Source organism: Nomascus leucogenys, chromosome 9, assembly GCF_006542625.1.
Source record: "Nomascus leucogenys isolate Asia chromosome 9, Asia_NLE_v1, whole genome shotgun sequence".
NCBI lineage: Eukaryota > Metazoa > Chordata > Mammalia > Primates > Hylobatidae > Nomascus > Nomascus leucogenys.
Window position 1 is genome coordinate 104,260,146 of NC_044389.1, and position 21,576 is coordinate 104,281,721.

The 21,576-nt window shown below is 42.6% G+C and overlaps 1 protein-coding gene across 18 annotated transcripts in view; it reads right to left on the minus strand.

The window, feature by feature from the left end:
* The window catches only part of CELF2 (CUGBP Elav-like family member 2), an 867,108-nt gene that overhangs the window by 308,891 nt on the left and 536,641 nt on the right, over window positions 1-21,576 (minus strand). For 4 of the 18 annotated variants that reach the window (XM_030819316.1, XM_030819312.1, XM_030819315.1 and 1 more), the window contains exon 1: window positions 11,998-19,429. The exons of the other annotated variants lie outside the window; for them this stretch is intronic. In XM_030819316.1, coding sequence (XP_030675176.1) covers window positions 11,998-12,071 — 74 coding nt within the window. In that variant the 5' untranslated portion in view covers window positions 12,072-19,429. Of the gene's footprint in view, window positions 1-11,997; window positions 19,430-21,576 lie in introns of those variants that run through there. 18 annotated transcript variants of the gene reach the window in all.

Sequence of the window (21,576 nt, forward strand, 5' to 3'; positions counted from 1 at the left end):
TGACATTGGAAAACATTTTCTGGCTTCTGGGGTCTGCACGATTATTACTTGAGCAGGGATCTGGAAACAAATCTGGATCAAAAGTAGCACCTCCTTAGGAGACCTGAAAAACGAGACTGAGAGAGAGGCAAGATAAAAGTGTGGCCAATCACCTGGCTTCTGAGGTGACAAAAGTCCAATTTTGGTCACTTTTTACAACAGGCAGATTTAAAACCATTGGCCCAGCTGAAAGTCTGCCTATAAAGTTAATCAGACTTCTTTGACGTTGATAAGAGAAAAAGTGCTAATTACAAAGTACCAATTAATTTATACAGAAACATTTGTAGTATCTGTGTGGCTGGCCCTCTTCTCCAAAGATTTTGCCAGCTTTCAGCCACAGACCTAGTTTTCCCTTCCCAACAATCTCAGCAACAACAGTCATCTTTGATATTGCCAAAGGCCCCCCTGCCTCCAGCAAAGTTCCCTGGTTCACCCTAATGCAAAGTGCTGTGTGATGAGAGGCAAGAGTCTGCATTTTGGAGGTCACATTCACAGCCTGGAGAGCTTCTCCACAGTCAATATTACGCTCTCAGCTACAGTAGGTGCCAAATATTCCCCCGGCCCGTCATGGAGGATATTCCTCAGCAATGGATTCACACACCGAGGCTTTAGGCTTCCAAACAGAATCTGTGCTGTCTGATCTAGGGCATCAAATCACTTGCAGCACTGGGAGCAAACTGTCACATTCTGTGGAGGCTCTGATCTCTTAGCACTCCAAAGACCCTATCAGCTACATCAGAATAAAGAAGTACCTGTTTATTAATCACCAAAATAACTAGGACACACTCTGCAGCTGGACACCACATAGATGCTGCAGATAACCCACACACCAAACCCCTTGTCTTAACCCTACACCACCACATAAGGCAAAAGTCACCAATTCCTTGTCTAGGTCATTTCCCCAAGGACTCTCTCCATCTACATCCTCCAGGCATTCTGCCGCCTGAGCACCTAATGAGGCCACCCAAGGCTGCAACGTCTACAGACCTCCCTGCTCCATATTCATACCATCAAAATTGTGTCCTTGGCCAGGCGCAGTGGCTCACGCCTGTAATCCCAGCACTTTGGAAGGCCAAGGCGGACTCATCACTTGAGGTCAGGAGTTCGATACTAGCCTGGCCAATATGGTGAAACCCCATCTCTACTAAAAGTTCAAAACAATTAGCCAGGTGGGGGCCTGTAATCTCAGCTACTCAGAAGACTGAGGCAGGAGAATCACTTGAACCCAGGAGGCGGAGGCTGCAGTGAGCCAAGATCGCACCACTGCACTCTAGCCTGGGCAAGAGAGCAAGATTCCATCTCCAAAAAAAAAAAGAAAAAAAAAAGGCCAGGTGCGGTGGCTCACACTTGTAATCCTAGCACTTTGGGAGGCCAAGGCAGGTGGATCATGAGGTCAGGAGTTTGAGACCAGCCTGGCCAACATGGTGAAACCCCGTCTTTACTAAAAATACAAAAAATTAGCCGGGCATGGTGGTGGGTGCCTGTAATCCCAGCTACTCGGGAGGCTGAGGCAAGAGAATCACTTGAACCCAGGAGGCAGAGGTTGCAGTGAGCCGGGATCACGCCACTGCACTTCAGCCTGGGTGACAGTGCGAGACTCCATCTCAAAAAAAAAAAAGAAAAAGAAAAGAAAAAATCATTTCCTTAACGGCTGGGTTTTTGCAAGGGTTGTGATTCCCATTATGTCAGAACCAGCCTTCATATTGTGTGGCTGATTCTCTTCCCATAAGAAAATCAAAATCTGGTGTAGAGAAGGGCTTTTCAGAAGGATCATGTGGAGATACTGCCTTTGCTTCACCCCATCCCAGAATGGAAAGGTCTGACCACTAGTTCACAGAGGGAACATGAACTTCATTCTACTTCTCAATCATCATGCAGAAAGGTGAGGGGAAGAAAAAAGAATCAGTCTTCATGATGTTGTCCTGGGGACTGCGGGTTTTCTGAAAGTTCACTTGCAAGCAATAATGCTTTATATGGGTCTTTGCCTGAGACTTAAAAGCATGAAACTTCCGAAGAAGAAAACATTCACTCTTCAGTTGTAATGAAGTTCCATTAGATTCGATTCTCCCGGGAAATGCAGGGGAACTTGCAGCTAGTTTTAAGTGCCAGGAAGCTATAAAATATTTAGGTTGTCATTTCTTTCCCAACATTAGTCTGACGGTAATACTGTGGGACAGGTAAGCAGCATATTTTATTGCCCTTATTTTCTTGACGAGGAATCTTGACAAGTCAACTGAGACTTGAAGTAGGCATGGAACAGATTAGAAGGCAGGCCAGGCATTCTCGTAAGACGGTGGTAAAGGACGCCTAGCCTTGAAGGACGCCCTTCCACTCTGGTGCTGGGAGAGGCCCTGAAGCCATGTCCCTAGTGGTTCCATTCTACGACATACAGGGCAAGTCGAACAATCCAAGAGGAAGTTACTTCCATGAAAAATTAAAACCCACACATAGCCAATGGAATTAAAATGGTCTTTGTAGTAAGAAAAATTATTTCCTCAATTCCTCCTGAGAGAAAGGTAAAGTCTGCAGCAAGTACTCAACCAAGGGGAAGAAAAAAAAAGGACTTGCCTCTCAGTCTCCTCTCCAACACAGGAAAGGGGCCCTTATGTAGGTGGACTTTAAGACACCAGAAGTAAAAACGCATTCCCAAGTGCTCTAGGTACCCAGAAGAGGAAGAAACACCGTCCATTTGAGGCTGCCGGCAACTTTCGGACATCAAAGCATAAAAGAAAAGGGGGAACAGGCAGACAGGAAAACATGAGCTTGTGGTGAAAAGAAAGAAGAATCCCAAATGAACGAGGAGGTAATGTAAGGACAGCTTAATATTAAGAAACTGCTTTGAGACAGAGCTGCCAGCAGCATTCAGCAGCATTCAGGCTTCTCAAAGGATTCCTGTGTTATCTCTCAGTCCTGACACCAAGAAAAGATGGCTGGCTGGACAAAGGGAGTCATGAGCAAAGATGTTACCAGCGTGGACTGAAGTGAGTAATTGCAGTTGGAGGCCTCCTGGTGACAATTTTGAGAAGGCAAACACAGCTGCAGCATAGCCAAATATAGCTGGCCCAGACAAAGACATCCATAAAGTTAATCATTCCGAAACACGCCACCCTTATGCTCAACCCGAAAACTCAACACTCCTCCTATAATGTAGGAAGTCAAAATACAGTTCAGTGTGCAGAAACAAGCAGCTGCTCCAGTGGAATTTACAAGTGATAAGCTAGGTATTTGGATACTGCTCTCATCCCAAGGCTCTAACTCTGAGAACTAAGTCTCGGACGGATGCGGCTCCTTCTGTTGAAACTTAGGAAGCCGCTCAGGAAAAAGATAAAACGGGCGTTAGAGGAGATTTTTAAAAAATATATATATATAAATCAAGAAAACATAAGAAGGGCAACAAGAAAACTTCAGAAAAAGCTCTACTGGTTATGACCACACTGAATCTAGGCCAGGGTACAGAGATTCAGGAGTGAAGAGCAAAATAACGAAGTAAATCCACATTAGTCCTCTAACAAATGCTTTCTATCTTCACACTTTTGGGTATCATCTTTCTATTATTCCCCTAAGAGTTTTCAAGGACCAAATGATTTCAACTCTGTTTTACTCCATATCCAACGTCTTCCCCCGAGTTCCAAAGAGAAAACACCTGGGTGTGTGTGTGGGGGGGGGTAGGTATTTAAGTTGGTTTACACCAATTTACCCACTTCCAGGCTTGTGACTCTGCTGTAACGTTCACCTTTTTTAAGTGTTCAGTTTATGTACTGGACTCCCATTAGACAATACAAATTTCAAGGACCCCTTTCAACAGCAACAGGTGGCCATGGGATCATGACATGGATCATATAAAATGGCAGCAGCAGCCAAGAGGCACAAGGTAGGGGGTGTGGTCCGCGGAGGACCATATGTGTCTGCCTAACAAGGCAACATCAGCAGAGGCCCAACTGTCCAGATTTCTCTGTGAAGAGTCTGTTTTTCTTCCTACTCTAACTCTGAAAAGACCGTGGGAGTAGCAACGTCTCAATTGCCACTGAGAAACAGAAGAAGCCCCCAGATCAAAGGACTCAGCAGTGAGGAGAAAAGAGGCCCTCAAAAGGGAAAGAGTCTGAGCTTTTCACCCAGTAACATGGCAGGACTGCCAGAGTGAGGTTGTCTTCACCCTTCATCAGAGTTAATCCAAAGTTCCGGGCAGAAGAGTTGAAACACAGTCCTGAGACTTTTTTTCTAGCAGTATCACAATTTGCAGTACGTCTTTGGTCACAATGTGAAACTTTTCTGAACATAAAGTCTTTCAGTTATAATGTAATAATCCAAAAACACAAGTATCATGAATTTTGCAACCAAAGATCATTTCATGGTAAATATTTTAAGAAAGCGAAGACCTATGCTGTATTAGTCCATTTTCATACTGCTATAAAGAACTGCCTGAGACTGGGTAATTTATAAAGAAAAGAGTTTTAGTCGACTTACAGTTAAGCATGACTGGGGAGACCTCAGGAAACTTACAATCACAGCAGAAAGGGAAGGGGAAGCAAGGCACCTTCCTCACAAGGTGGCAAGAAGGGAAAGCGTTGAACGAAGGGGGAAGGGCCCCTTATAAAACCGTCAGATCTCGTGAGAACTCACTACCACCAGAACAGCACATGGGAAACTGTCCCTGTAATTCAATTACCTCCACCTGCTCTATCCCTTGACATGTGGGGACTATGGTGACTACAATTCAAGATAAGATCTGGGTGGGGACACAAAGCCTAACCATATCATATGTCCAATAAGATGACTTTCCAGATATACAGTCACATACGTATATATATATATATATATATATATACACACATACATATATATATACACACATACATATATATACACACACATACATATATATATATACACACTATATATATATATATATACACACACACACACACACACATACATATGTATATACCCCCACACATATTTTAGGCCTACTGACCACATTCAAGTAAACGACAAAATACTTTACTCTTTTAGCCTAAATGACCAACTGATTGTCTTTGTGTCAAATGAGGTTCAACTTTCCTGCTACTAGGAGAAAGGAAGACATAATTTGGGGAAAAGGATATAAAATACCACCTTAAAATTTAATGAGTTTTACTAAAGCTGTGAACTTTCTTTAGAAAAAGCATAAAATCAAGACTTTCAACATAAAAGCACAGAATTTTAGACTTAGTATGTAAATCAAAGTACTTAGGAGTACACTGTTACGGTACCAAAACCAATTTAAGCTGTCCAAAAGCTATGTCAAGATGTCAAATAAATCAGGTGACCTTAATTTCATTGTCCCTGAGTAGTGAGTCACCACCTTCATCTATGAAAGTAGGAAATCTCCAGTCCTACTGGAGCTGGTAAATGTCAGACAAAGCAGTTGTCGCACTGGGGGGACTGGATTTCCATGGTTATGACAGAGAGCACTGCATACAGTCTCACTGAAGTCCCAAACTTCTGGGACTTCTTCATTATTATTATTAGTAGTAGTAGTAGTATTAGTATTATTATTATAATAAGATGGAGTCTTGCTCTGTCGCCCAGGCTGGAGTGTAATGCTGCCATCTCAGCTCACTGCAACCTCCACCTCCCAGGTTCAGGCGATTCTCCTCCCTCAGCCTCCCAAGTAAGTGGGATTACAGGCATGCGAAACCACGGTGAACTAATTTTTGTATTAGTAGACACAGGGTTTTGCCATGTTGGCCAGGCTGGTCTCGAACTCCTGAAGGTGATCCACCTGCCTCGGCCTCCCAAAGTGCTGGGATTACAGGCGTGAGCAACCGTGCCCGACTGACTTAATTACTGAGATTTAAAATCAAAATATTATATCTAACTCCTGCCTTTAAAGCACTACAGGAATCCTGGCAAACTGGTCAACTACCTAGGTGACTCCTGGGCTGCTGATCTGGAGGACGCACAGATTGTTTAAATGAAGATCTCTTCAGAATTTCTTCATTTAAAACCTAACCTTAAGTAAAAGGCCACATAGCCTGATAGAAAAATACAGAATAATAAAGCCGACCTGACAGTTTAAATACAGCCTAAACTTAATTTACATAAATCTTTAGGAGGAAAAAAAATGGGTCTAATAATTTGCCAGTTAAGTTGGCTCTGAGGCATTCATTCAAATGGAGTAAATAAAATTTAACCAAAACCTGAATTTGTACTCATACATCATTTTGAAAACCATAGAATTACACACTTATTAGCATTACATTTTAAATTATCAGCTGATTTTAAAACATCACTCTTAGTATCTGAACATAACATACAATCTGCAGTTCATAAAAGAGACCGTTCATAAAACTCCAGGTTGGCACGGCCAATGTGTAAATCTCAAATACGCTCACAAGGCATTTCAGCCACATAACTGGAATTGTATTTCTATAAAAACAGTTGGAGTAATCACTTTCTGTCATGATTTAGAACAAATGGGGAGAGTGAAGCTGTTCAAAATCTCCCTCAATGTCTCCTCCTTTCTTTTAAAAGTCCTTTAGGAGGAGTCTAAAGCTCTCACTAAATGAAAAAGACATTCCCAGGAGGAGGAGGTGGTTTCCATCGCTTCACATCTGGATTCAGAGCATGAGGATATTGGATGGAACAATTACACGGTGATGATGCTAAAGGGGAATAATTATTTTACAATTACCTGAGAGCATCACATTTGCTGCTCTAATTAGTTTTTGTTTCCCACATAGGTTTTTCCCAGGAACGTGCAGCTCCATTTCTCTTAGGTTTAGCAAGAGCTGTTTCTTAAGGAAAAATAAAAATACATTTTCTGCACTGCTACACAAGTAGCACACCACTGATACTGGCTTCATTGTATTACTCGGCACCTCCTTGGTGGAGGAAACAAACAGGATGCATGAGAACTTGTAGGTACTAATGAACTGGAAATCATTAGTAGTTTCCAAACCCTCCCTTCTGTGGTTCTGTAAAACAAACATTACACTGACAAACATCTAACTCTTTGTGATGGCCTAATCCGAAAACAAAAAGCAAAAACGTGACCCTCCCCTGAAGAAACAAAATCTCCCAAACAGTAATACTCTAAAGTGGAAATAATGACCTATCAAGTTTGGGTAAAGTGCAGCATTGAACATAAGCAACATTGATGACTTATTAATTTTGCTCCTTGAATCATGTTGAAAATATAACATTTTCCATTTAAATGCAAATTAGATACGGAATGCTTATAGTATTGCTTAACATTTATGAGAGTTTGTTTTCATTTTTGTTGGTTTTTACAAAAAATTCAACAATGACATCACATTCCCGTTATAATCTACATATAAGCCTCAACAATGATCGCTACCCTGATTTTTTGCCCAAGAGCTGGGTCATATTGGGCGCTGGTTGTATTACACTCAGCTGTATCAGATCATTTTGCATGCCAAATATAACCTGTCTTTTAATGCTGAGTAAACTAGTGTTTAACTTTTAATAAAAGGAAGGGGTAAAGAGAAATGAAGTTTGGGGATTTATGTAAAAAAGCAAAGGATATTGCAGTCTTTTACCAGAGGCCAAATATAGTGTTATTATAGCTGTTAGGGGAGGAAAAAAAAAAACAATAAACACTGAGAAGCGGAAAACACTCTAAATGATCCCGTGAAATCTTAATTACTAGGTTCATATCTAAAAATCCCATCACCTTTTTATCTTGTCTTTCAAGGGTCTTGTTTCCCCAGCTCACTGCATCTCATCAACAGATGCCAAAGTTATCTCAACCCAGCAAATTACAATTAAACAGCAAGATTTAACAATTAAAATAATACCTCTGCCCAGATCAAAGATAACATCAGTGTTCTAAAAAGCCAATGTGGGATGAATTCTTCCTCTCGGAAAGCAGCTGATAATATGTGCTGTTAACTGAGCAATCTCAACTGAAAAAAATACTTCAAAAATTTTCCTTAAAGAACCATATGCAAAGTCTTTTCTTTAGACTTCTCATTTTAATTTCCTTTCATGACCATCACGGTATCAGGTGATAAATGCCAGTTATCTCCATATTATTTATAACTGCATTTTCTAAATAGACTTTAAATGTCCATGGAGGAGAAAAACAGAACCCCACTGCTTTTGATCTTTATCTTTCTGGAACCCTGTAAACCAAAAAGATTTTTAATTAAAATGTATTCTGCTTAGTTAATAAATATATGGAATAACCTAATTGGAATCAAATTAGAAAATATAAAATGATGTTTCACATACATCATTCCTGATCAGGTGACATACTTATTTCTTACGCTCATTCTCACATGGCACAGTTTTGATTTTGATAAAATGGTATGTCATATCCTTTAATTCAGTGTTCTTCTTTGCATCAACCCATGAACATTACATGCCACTCCACATACGTTCACTTACTTGAAAACCACAGTTTTGCCATTTACTGCCTATGTGGCAGGGGCAAGCAGGTCACCTCTTTAAGCATCATCTGTAAAATGTGGGCAATATTCACCCTGCAGATTAGAGACAGTGTGAACAAACTATCCTGGTGCATGGCAGGCACTCAGCTAACAACTCACGTTTCCTTATTTTGGGGGGAGGCAGTTAATTACTTCTTGGACTAGTCACACTGCCCCTCTAACAGTTTCTTAATCTATAAAATGAGGTCTGATGAGATTGTCTCTAAAGCCCTTTTCAGCTTTAACAATGATGTCCTTAGAACCACCCTTAAGTTTAATTATACAATGATAGATATTTTGCCAGTTATCCTAACTTGAAAGGACCTAACAAAAAGCTAGGTCATTAAGCTGATGAATTTACAGTCAACATAACTTTTCTCATTTTCAATAAGGTTACCTACCCAATGTAAAAAAAATTTATTTTTAATTTATTGGTAGACTCTTCTCAGTGTCTTATTCTAACACCTAATGCTTTTTAAGCTGTGTTTATTAGTCTTTCTAATTGTAATTTCTCATTTCTGAGACATCATTAGCTTTGTTTAAAAATCCAAAACCACTTACAAACCCTAAATCCATGTATATGGTCATTAAAAAGGTGAATCAAGGGAGGAAACACTCTCCCCCATCTTAATCGAAAACCAACTGTCAGCTTAAAATCAAATTTAAAAAAAAATCAGTGCCTGTTTTCATTATGCTGTGTGGCTAATATTGTAGATGATATTCTATAGTAACACAAAGACAATGAAACTTTAATCGCCACGATTATTTAAAATGTCCATTTCCATTTATAGTTTTGATACTGAATGTTTAAAACCCCAAAACTTTGAAGCATATGTTACAGCAATTCTACACCACTACAGAGCCTTAAATGATCTGGGCTCTTTAAACACTGGATAGCTTGTGGGGCCATCAAGCATAATAATTCATCTCAAAAGCTATTTGTTCATCTGCCTTGAGGACTCAAACATATTACATCTTGCAAACGTATCTAATATATTCTCGTGGGAAAACGCCATTGAAAATGTTCTACTGCTTTAGAAAAATCAACAGCAGAAAAGCCCCTATGCTTTATTTAAGTTCCTTTTAGGAACAGGCCAATATCTAGCCGACTGCAATTTAGTCCAAATGGCAATATACCACACATGACAACCAGTCCCGAAAACAATAAATCCGCATGGCTATCTTCTCAACTGTGTGAATACGGCAATAAAACTTACAACTTAGGCGGATTTCAGGCATTTTCAACTTGTCATATTCCTCCCCACACACCTCTATCCCCAGATACAGTATCTAATGTGAGTTAATTATCAACGATATATAAAAGCATGCTCTAGTGTTCTCAGGGCTATGGAGACACACAATAGCTATTTAGGAAACAAATAATAAAACTATCATTTACAAATCCTCTTTTCTTCCCTTAGTTCAATTAAGCAACAGCTGACAAACGCTGAGAACAATTTGGGTTTGATTCCAAAGGCTATCGTTTGGAAATAACTAACATTTGGAAGAGAAGTGAGAAAGAAGTCACGTTAGGATTTTCATAGAAGACTCCACGCTAAGGCACAAGGGCTCAGTTCAGAGCAAATCGCTTGAACAGGCCACATTCATCCACCAAATGAAAAGGATAAATTAAATTTTCATAATTCGTAATTTAATTGACAAGAAACTGCATCTTTCTGAGGCCATTAACACTTTAAATTCATACAGCATTCATCAGCTTAGCTATATCAGGGTCACTTAAGTAGCAGGTGACCATAAATTCAAAATCATGATTAGGCGAATTCTTCAGTTTAGCCTGGACCCTCTAGCCTCTAGAGGAGAAAACGCATAAAACTTTCATACTAGCTCATGTGCAAACATGTATTACGTGTCTACACAGGCAGATATTTTAAGATGGGGGACAGGACACAGGTCTCTTAAAACAAATATCGTGGAAATGTTACTAATCATGATTCATATCTCGGAGAAAACTACCAAAACAGAATATTGAAAAGATTAACCTGATCGTGTACAAGCAAATTAACATTCTTAATATTGACTCAAAAGACAATTTGCATAACAGATTCCATCATCCCCCTCCTCCACCCCCCTCCTTTTTTTTGGGGGGGGGATCCTTGCAGCTCAAATAATTGGCTACTGCAGTTTCTCAAGAATCTCTTAACTCGTAACACTTAACAGGCTAGAAAAAGAATCTAGCATGGCAGGGGAAAGTTAGTTGCCAGGGAAATGGATCATAAAGCCTGGAATAACCTCAATACTGCAGAGTACCATAAGGTGCCAGAAAGAATACGGATGTTAAGTCCTACAGTGGGTAGAACAGGAAACATTTTACATGCACTCTTACCATACCAATCCATTTTTTCCCCACTGGATTAGATTAATTACAGCTTAGATCCGCTATCCAATTTCTCGCCTGATCAGAGAAAATTTAAAATGTCTAAAAAGGACACAGACCTTTTGGTCCCACCCTGGCAATCCTTTCTCTCTTTTTAGGTTTCCTTTTCCTAACATGCCTGAAATACAAATAGATCCTACTGACCCCCCCAGCTAATAAAAACTTTCCTATCAAGCCAGCTAAAAATTAGACATACTTTCCTTCCGTCAGGAAACCCAGCTCTCTACTTCTTCCAATAAACGCTCTACCCTAGTTTGACGACATGTAAAACAACCAGAATCACATTAATTATTAAATTACAGACTGCATATCAGACAAACTATGATTACGTAAAAATTACCTCTAATTTCTGCAATAAAGTACACCTGGCTAGTTTCACGCTTTATAATTACCCCCCCGCCCTTCCTTGTCTCCGCTTCCCCTCTCCCACCTTAGGAAAGGATCTTTGCAAATATTAGGTCAGATGAGTGGGTAATTTGGTAAGAAGAGCTCTTTCCCCCGGCCAAGAGAGCTCCGTCAGCCCCGCATTTCAAATGACACGAGCGTGCACACTCGCACGCGCGCACCCCGTCCGGACCCCGTGCCCGCTCGCCGGTCCCCGCCCGGTCCCCGACACGCCGCGCCCCGCTCAGTCCTCACCCGGACCCCCGGACCCCGCCCGGTCCCCGCCCGCCCCACCGGACCCCGGGACTCCGCGCCCGGCTCGCCGGTCCCCACTTGGACCCAGGGACCCTGCCCGGACCCCGGGACGCCGCGCCCCGCTCACCCTGCTCGCGGGTCCTCGCCCCGGTCCGTGGACCCAGCCCGTCCCCCACTCGCCCCGCGGGGACCCGGGACGCCGCGCCCCGCCCGCTGGTCCTCACCCGGACTCGCGGACCCCGCCTGGTCCCCGGGACGCCGCGCCCCGCTCGTCCCTCCGGGAAGCCCCGCGCCCCGCACCGCTGGCGCTGCTCGTCCGCACCCGCTCCCTCCTCCCGCGTCCCGCGCCGGCCTCCGAAGGCGGAGGGCGGCGACCGTTCCGAAGCGGCCAAGTCGCGCCCGGGAGCCGCGGGCACCGCCCGTCCCCTTCGCGCCGCCGACTCTGAGGGGAGGACGCCCGCTCGCCCGGCCTCGGGACGCGGCGCCACTCACATTCTGTCAGGAACGAGCAGGCGGCCCTCGACCATCATGTCCGGGAGGAAATCCAGCTTGAAGGCAGAAGTCATGTTCGCGGGCGCACGCGGCGGCAGCGGCGGGGGGCGGCTCTGCGCGCGTCCGAGCGGCCGCGGGCGGCGCGAGACGGGCAGGGACAGGTGCGCGCGGCCTCCCCCGGCGGCCGCCGAGCCGGCACTTGTCACATTCTCTCCTCGCGCTCCGCCAATCCCCTCCGAAATCCAGCGCCGGGGCGGCCGGCTGCCGAGCGCCAGGTGCGGCGGGCGGGGGCGGAGCTCGTGGGGCGCCCGCCGCCGCTTAACCCCTGCGGGTCCGTCGGCCCAGAGCGCGGCCCTGAACCCGGCTCCGCCCCGCAGGGACCCAGGGCGGGCCGCCGCCGTGCTCACCGCCGGGGCACGGCCAGACTTCTCAGGGTCCCCCGGGCCCCCGAAGGCAAACCCGCTCCCCGCCTGGCTCTGCTCCCCTGCCCGGCTCTGCTCCCCTGCCCGGCTCTGCTCCCCCGCCCGGGGGTCCCTGGCAAGAGGCCGCCGGGGCCGCTCGGGGTAGGTTTAGGGCCCCCCGGGCGCCAAAGCCCGCTCCACTTCCAGACCCGAGCCGCGCTCCCAGAGCCCAGCCGCGGGAGGCGAGCAGCCCGAGGGTTCTCTTCCATGCTCCTCGGTGTGGTGTGCTTGCCCAGGCAGGAACTAACGGCGATCACCGAAAGGGTATAGGAGGTTTAGGCGAAGTAAAGATCAGATATATGACCCAAGTGACATTTAGGGACGTATCGCAGTGCCCTAGGGAAGACAAACCTGTCTCTGCACGATGGCACTGCCTTTTCTGTCATCTTGCAAACACTGAGAAGTATAAGCGGCTGAAAATAAAGCCATAAATCACGTTTTCTACTCAAACGATAATCATGAGTCTGCCATTTCCTAGTATTTAACACAATAATTAGAAACCAGCTGAATGAATTCACGAGTGTTAGGTCTGTAATGTAAGGGCCATGAAGCTTAAATACCCACTTAAGATTTGTGACTGATTTACTAACAAGAATTGAGAAAAATGGCCAAACTCAGAAAAAAACAGAGAAGCTGGCGAGTTTAATTTTTAAGTGATTTGCATAAGTTCTGGAAAACTAATTCGTTTCTAAGGTGACATTCTAATTGATCGTTCTCACTGTTATTTGGGTGGCAAACTTTTCAATTGTAGTCACAAGTATGTAAGACTTCATGGCATATTTCACATTCTGAATCAACATCATAAATTGCGTACCAAAACTTTATAGTTTACCTCTTAGAGAAACCTTCACTTGATTTTGTAATGACATCTTAAACTTTTAGGGTAATGTATGTGTCCATACAGCTATACATCCATATACCCATACAAACATACACGCACACACACGTTATGGTTTTGTTTGAAGTATGTAATTTTCGGTCTTTGTCTTTCTAAAAATCAGAACTGTGCTAGGAAGGTGGGCTTTCTCCTCACAAATTATGCCTGAGGATACCATCACACAAACCAGTGGGTTAAACAACCAAGTTACAAATAGTTAAATGTATCAGACATGATATAGAGAAAATATGATTTTAATTATTTCTCACCAGTTTCTTGTGTGATGACAGCTAACTATCTTTAGAGGTTATAAAGGCAAATGGACACTTACATATCAATTTTAAATCCAGGTTTGATGCATTGAGCAATATAAAGTATCAGACCTGGGATATTCAATTAAGTCCACACATGCTTAATGGACTTGGTTGCCTTCTTCAGCTGAACAATATATCTGGCTTTTGACCTTCTATTTCCAAGATCGTTAGATGTAGGGCTAAACTAACCTTAATTTTTTAAATACCGCCTTACTGGAGGAACCAGGTCTGGGCTCCTAAGGAACTGAGGAATGGTTGCAATCAAGTGAATTCTTATACTCCCAAAGGGCCAAACTTGTCCTCAGACTACTAAGCTACATTTATTCCCCAGCTACTGTTCTGCCTTTGAAATTACAGGATTTTGATTGGTCTTTCAATTATCTTAATAATTAGGTGGATAAATGAAGACAAACCTTGGCAGTTCTTGGTTTTACATATGTTATTTGCATAAATATCTAATGTATATAATGAGCTGACTACATAAAAATTATTTTAAGAAAGCAGCATTGGCCTCCAAAACAGAAGCAAAACACAACTGCATTAATCAAAATGAAAAATATTTTCCAATCAGCCATAGCATAAAGGTCCATATATGTCTACATTCTATAAGGTAGAACATGTTTCATTAACATGCACACTTCTAAAATACTTATTTTCTCTTTAATTGCATGTGAATTAGTTGGAAGAAGCTGTAAGGAAGCTCTCTTACTGACTTAAGCCTTCTCAGCAGTTTGTTAAATTCTAGCCTCAAATCCCTTGAGGCAATAGTGGATTCAAAGCAGCTTTTAATCATACTATGAGGAGGGTGAAGTAGTATGTAAGTAGGTCATAGAGAGAGAATTCCAAGTGCATAGGTTACTGCCTTATTTAACTACTGTGTAACATAGTTTTCAAAGCACATTTGCTTTTGCAGTTTAAAGATATAAGCAAAACCAGGGTCAAATATAAAAGAAAACTCACTCTACATGGGATATGGTGATGTGAACCGAGGAGCGCTTATGGGGTGCATCTGAGTTGAAATGCTTTGGCTGCCAAATACATAAATAATGTAGTGACTGCATAGGCACTTGATGTAGGTACCAGAGGGAAACTAAATACTCACATCACCCCCCACCATAGGTTATTCACAACAATCTTCCATTTGTAGCTTTCATTTCTAATATCGAGTCGGTTTCCATGATCACAGCACATACACAAAAGCCATTTGTAAAAATACAAATTTCAAAAGCTCTTGAGAAAACAAAACAAGAACACTCAACCAAATACCACCCGATGAAAAGCTTCAATTTCTCATTTCACTGCTTTGGAAAGAAGAAAAAAAATCTAAAAACAACTCAACAGGGCCCCTTTTTTAATTTTCATGCAGTAACGAGCCATCAGGTATCATGTTTTGGCAGTTGGAGTTATTTGGCAGACAGCTCTATGGGGCCGCTGTTGAACACTCGGGTTCAATGAAGCTATTTTATAGCCAAGGATCTTATCGACAGCAGTGGAGGGGACGACGCCATCAGCTGGCCCCACCCGTGGATATGAACCGCTTGGTGACACCACCCTGTGTTGCCATCACTGGGGACCAGGCTGTCCTGAACAATGAAGTTTCCTCGTAGTTTTTAGCTGCATTGTAGAAAAACCTTAAGCTCTTCTTAGCCCCATCCCCCTACCTTCCCTAATTGTCTCCTTTTTTTAATCAACTTGCTATTCATTTCCCAAACAAAAGGCAATTCAAGAATTGGAAGCACTTCAAGGGAAAGTTTCTGAATGACCTCATTTTATATGAGGCCTTCCCAGGCAAGGGAAAGCACTGTGCAGTTTCAGCTCCACTTCCCTCTTCGAACCTCATCTCATACAGAGTTTTGTCCACGGGTCATTGTCTGAGAACTGAATTATCACTGGCATTAAAAAAAAAAAACACTCAATGGAAACAGTGCTAATAAATGCATTTGTACACAGAGTACAAACTGCTTGAATTAGAATACAAACCCTTTTCCTGCCACCTCACTCAATCAATGAACCAGAATACAGTCCACTGACTTGAGGTCTTTCAATATTTTTGCACAAAGTTGCTACTATAATTTAGGGACTGGTGCTCAATATATCGTGACCCATATTTATAACCCAACAGTTAATTTTCTGCTCCTGCAGGCGACCCTGTATATCTTGTGACATTTCCATTTCTTATTATTCCTATACATAACTTCCCATGGTAGCATCACTTAAAAGGCAGTAGCTATCAGCCCTTCAACTATAAAACAAAGATGTACTAGCATTGTTCAGTCAACTCAAAAAGCCACCTTTACTGAAGGATTTCTTTTTCCTTCTCATTTCTGGCTCATCATGACAAACCAGGATGCAAAACATCTTTCCCCTATCACATTTGCAAATTCAAATTTTATTAGCATAGCTGTTTTAGTTAACAGCAACAGCAAAGAAACAAAAAACAAGTCCAGTGTGCTCACAGCCATTTGGAAAAAGCAATACAGGCCCTGTGAGGGGATTTCCCATCATTGCCAGGCAATACATTTGAAATCCACATGAATTTTAAGTACCTGAGAGAGTATCTGACTTTGTGACCATGTGTTTGTTCTTGGCTTACTGCAGTTTCATTAGCAACTTGCAAAAATAAACATTTTTTAATGTGTTAACAAAAAACCCCAAACATATCCTTAAGTGATACATTGTAAGCCTATCTCTTCTTTGTTCCGTAATGACATCACTTAAACAATAAATATTTATATCGCCAATTATAAGTTTAAAATGATCACTTATTTTCCCTCCATCTTGATAACTTCTGGAACGGTGACATTATCACATTTCTAAGGCGATTTAAGTAAAAGTAAATGCCAATAAAGATGAAATCGTTATTAAGCTCATTTTACATTTTTTCAGGGAATAGTAAGTAGTCACCGTTGCTTGAGAATAGCTTCTACTGGTTTCTATTTATTTTTATTTTTTGCAATCTTGTGTTTTTCTGAAGCTGTTTTTCATAGAGCCAAAATGCATCATGGTGAATTTATCTCCCTTGTGAAGAGGCCTTCAAGCTGAAGACAGTTCCTTGGATACATACCTTCTCACTCGCAAAGGAGTGACTGCACCAGCTTGGTCTGCAGCTCCCAATCCAAGGGAATGAAATGTTAGCACTGTGGATCTCTCACACCCAGAGCCCAACCATCTCATCACTTCCCTCTCTAACTTGCCCTTCCCTTTTTCTCCTTTCTCCATTGTACCAAGATTGCAGGCCTTTTTCTTTCTTTCTCAGCTTTCTCTTTCTCTCTTTTCTCCTCCTCTCTCTCAAATGGGAGCCAGACAATAGCAGAAACTTCCTCTCCAGCTGCGTGTCTGAGGAGGCAGGTGGCTACCAAAGTGAAGAGAGGAGCCGTGGGTTGCTCATCTGCCAGAGAAATCACGTTTGACTTGCCTTGACCAAGGCCGATTTCTGAACTAGCAACAGCTGTCTTCGCAGTGAGCCCCGGGATTCCTTTCCAGACATTACCAGGAAGAGGAGGGTGAGGATGGAAGACTGTCCACTATGAAGGGAGTCAACAGGATGTGAAAATTGGGAAGGAGATGTCTGGGGAAGGGGTGGGGAGAAGAAAAAGGCTTCCCTGTTTAGCACTGTGATTTGCACATGGCAGGCACTCAGAAAAAAAAAAATCCTTTGAAGAAATGTCCCAGTGCCCTCTTGAAGATGCCGAGATTTGTCAAACTATACCAAGTGCCCTTATCTGGTGCCAGCCTGGCGGCAGGAACAAAATTTACACTTATCAGAATGAGGTTTTCATTCCTTCCCAGTCCGCACCTCACTGCCCCCACCCCGACGACATGCTTTCCCCAATTGGTCAGAAGTTCTTATCTTACTGTCACATGGTGTTAAATTTTAGAAAAAGGAGAAATTACCACTTGACAAACTACAACAGCTGAACAGCAACAGCTGGGAGGACACAGTTGCGGGCGAAACATTCGGTCCCAGAGAAGGCAGCAACAGGTGGGGTGAAAGGAAGAGAAATGGACGTGGTAAGCTTGAGGGTGGGGTTGTCTGAGATGGATCTTGGCAGGAATCAAATTCTCTACTTCAGAGGGAATCTCCCTGGGCATGACAGCCCCATGTGCCTGAATGTCTGTCCTTTTTCTGAACAAATACAACTTGAAAAAAGAGTGAGGATTAAGAGAGCCAAAGCTTTGGTTTCTGTTAAAATAAAGCACATGAATCTACTTGACTCACTGTGGTAACTGATCCCTCCCAAAGAGCTCATGGTCACTAGGATCAGAAGATATCTGATCCAGTACATGCAGATCAGAATCCTTAGGGCAAGCACTACTTTCAGACTGAGTGAAGACATTTTGAGGCTTAAAAACCAGACCTGTTGGATTCAGCATTTCATTCTGTCAAAGAGTTGACTGACACCGGGAATGAGTCATTTAATTTTCTGATTCATCAGCTAGACCTTTCTTCTTAAGTGTGGCCATTCCGTACTTCCTAATAGAGATGAATGGCTGAAAAATCAAAGCCTACCATGATCCTCAGATAAGAAGTACAATGTGTTAACCTAATTATCACTACAGCAATTATATAACCAAGCTATTAAAGTGACATGTAGGTTGAAAATACATTAAGGTTTTGAGCACAGGAAATTTATTTTTTCCCTATAATGTGGTTCAAATCTCCAGCCATTTTTAGCCAAGGATAGAGGCTTTTGAAAATCCCAAGTGACTTTTTATTTAACTTTGCTTTTGATGCTAATTCCCATGAAGTCCATTAGGGGAAATTTTTTTTTCTTTCTCTTAAAAGAACTACCCAAAACCTTCAGGAAAAAGTGGTATAGCTATCTAGTCAAGCTGAGTGGAGTAGCTTGTCCTACCACTATCTTGTCCTACCACTATTGCTGAGTATGAAGTGTCATGTGACCTAATCACTTCACTTCTCAAATTCCTCTTTATATGAATAGCTACATATTTGCCCTGTTTCACAGGAATAGGGCAGGTAAGAGAAGAGGAGAGATGTAAATGACATTAGGGTCTGAGGAAGAAAGGGGATGAAGCTAAGGATTGTATTTTGTGGTTGTTTTTTTTTAAATAATAAAGATGAATTCAGGGTGTCTAATGACACCTTCCCTCTCCCCCTCACCCACCTCCATCTGCCCATCCTTCAGGGCCCAGCTCAACTGCCCTGTCTCTGCATCGCGCCACTTGACCCCTCCTCATCCACTGTCTACTCTTTGTTCCATGAGTGTTGTGAGTTGCCTGAGGTCCCAGACTATGTCTTTCACTGAGCACTGCATGTATGTTTGTTAATTGCTGGGTTTTCATTGCCATATGACTTATTTTGGCCCCCTAGATGCATAAAAATTCACATTTTAATTTCATAATGCTTTAAAATTGTCTGTTGTTCCTTCCAACATCTGTTCCCATTATACAGATTCAAGCCCAAGAGAAGTGAGGCATGGGATGCTTTAATTCAAAGACCTCCTCAACTGTAAGGTGAACAAATGAGGGTACAGAAGAGAGAGTTGTTAGAATCTACATTGCTACTTTCAAAAATGTTTCCTTCCTTCCTTCCTAGATGCTTTCTGCGTTAGCACTGTGCTCCATTTCTTTAGTCCTATGCCCTTCTCAAAATTGGCACTGCAAGGTAAGTTTAAAAGAGCTGTAATTTAGGAAGGGCTGAGCAGCTGAAACTATAAACAGTGACCAGGGATTTGACCTCAGATCCTACGTGATGGTTCCTCGCTGAATTGTACAACTTCCTCGCTAGTTAAAGCCAGGAGACACAAATCAACGTCTACAGTGGAACCACAGCACCAGAGAAAGAAATGTCTTTAAAATGTCAACTATTAAATAGTTGTACTGTCAAGGTGGCTCATGGGAGGTGTTTGGCTGAATACAGGGTCATAGTTCCTCCCACTGTGTCTATGGGTCTGTGACTTTACCTCTCTCGGGCTCAGTTTTCCATCTTTTAAATGGGAATAACAACTACCATTAACTCTTGGATATCTGAGGATTAAATTATACAAGATAAAAGTAATCAGTTAGTGTAGTGCCAGGTATACAGTAGATTGTTAATACATTTCATTTTTATTCCTTATTTCTATTATAACACCCCCACCCCTATCTTTGTTAAAACCTACAACGGGCAGTTGGAAAGGAAGAGAGAAGGCCAATCCTGATTCAATTGTTCTTTTAGCACTGAGGTTTTCACTGATACTTCTAAGGCCTGTAGCCAAACCCAGAGGGAAGAGGGAGGTTATCGTTTCTGGAGAGCAGGCACCGAACATCCTGAGGCTTGGAATGAGGTCTACACTCCTTTTTATCAAATCGTTTTTCAAGAACAAGGTCAACATGAGTTTTCATTTACAGACATGATACCTTAAAGGCATCTCTGAATGAACAGGTCAGCCTTCTCATTGAGCCCAGAGGAGAGCTGGACTCTCAGCCCAGGATGTTCACAAAGCAAGGCATGAGCAACATCGCAGGGCCTGTTGTCCTGGTGGGACTGAGATGGAGAGCCTTACAGGAAGGATGAAAAGCAACTCATCAATTTCCACATAAAGGCACAACTGTGCCCAGGCTAGTCAGTTCACAGACCTGCTGCTAGAAGCCCGTGATGCTGCCTGTAAGCTTCAACACAGAGTTTTCTACTGATTGCAGTGCAGGCCTTCTGAAGAAGGGGATGAAAACAGCCACGCATATCGGAGGTTTATCAGCATCATAACTTGAAACCTCAAGCTCTTCCTTTCCATGACAACAAAGTTTGTGGAACTAAATAGTCTTGCAGGGAAATTCTAGTTTTTATTTTTCTCTGAGGGCATGCTGCCAATCCTGCTCCCTAAACTCAAGTGATTCATCACGATCCTAAACAGCCAATCATGGGCGGGTCAACCTGGAATGCGCTGAAGTAGCAGGAGTTCAATCTGCCCTCGTAATACATGTCACTCAGGGCTGGTGTCACCCTGTCTCCACAGCTGCCATTTCCTGTTAACTTTGATGGTCTTGACATACAAGAAAATGTGCCGGATCAGTCACACACTAGAAGAAAGCTGTGGGGGGGAGATAAACACACCTGTACATGATAATTGCTGACGACATTCCATGAAGCAGAATGGTGTGTTTGGGAACAAAGTGTACCTCATCGAAAATCAGGGTTAACCAGCAACATCTCTGAGTTGAACGGAGGTTCCGACACACACACATACACACACACACACACACACACAACTTCCATCTTAGTCCGATCTCTATGAATTGGTGCCATTTAATCAGAAAGGTGCTTCAGCTCTAGGACACTTCATTTCAATTCTGAATGGGCTACAACATTAAAACCTCACACATCCTGTCCCTCCTTGGACACTCTCTTTCCAATGTCAGCCAAGTCAATTGCCATGATTAATCCTCTCCACACCACTGCCTTGTCTTTCCTACCCAACAAAAGTCACTGTTAGTTCAGAAAAAGACTCCCATATCCAGGAACAATTAGAGAAGTAATCAATAGTTTTATGAATCAGGAATGCTCCCTACCCCAAATTCCCCAGGAATTATCAAAATATGCAAAGAAATTCAGTGAAGGCTAATAAAGGTGACCCAAGAAGGCATTATTGCCACTGAATGGACTTGTGCTCATTACTGTTCCAGAAAGTACAGATCAGTGCCATGAAGAAGACGATGCCACAAAACAAACTGCATTCTGTTAACGACTGTTACAGAAATCTCCATACAAAGAAATCTAAGTGGGATATTTCTAATATCCTCACTACCATGATGACAAAACCAAGGTATGCTTTTCGTCTATGAATTCTGACACCTTAAACACAGAATGATCATCCCTACGTAACACTCTTCCTTGTGCATTTTACTTTCTTTCCATCAACCTGCGTGTTTCCATGGCTGTGCTCAATGAACTTTTTATCAGCCACATTTTCACCTAATTAACCCCTCT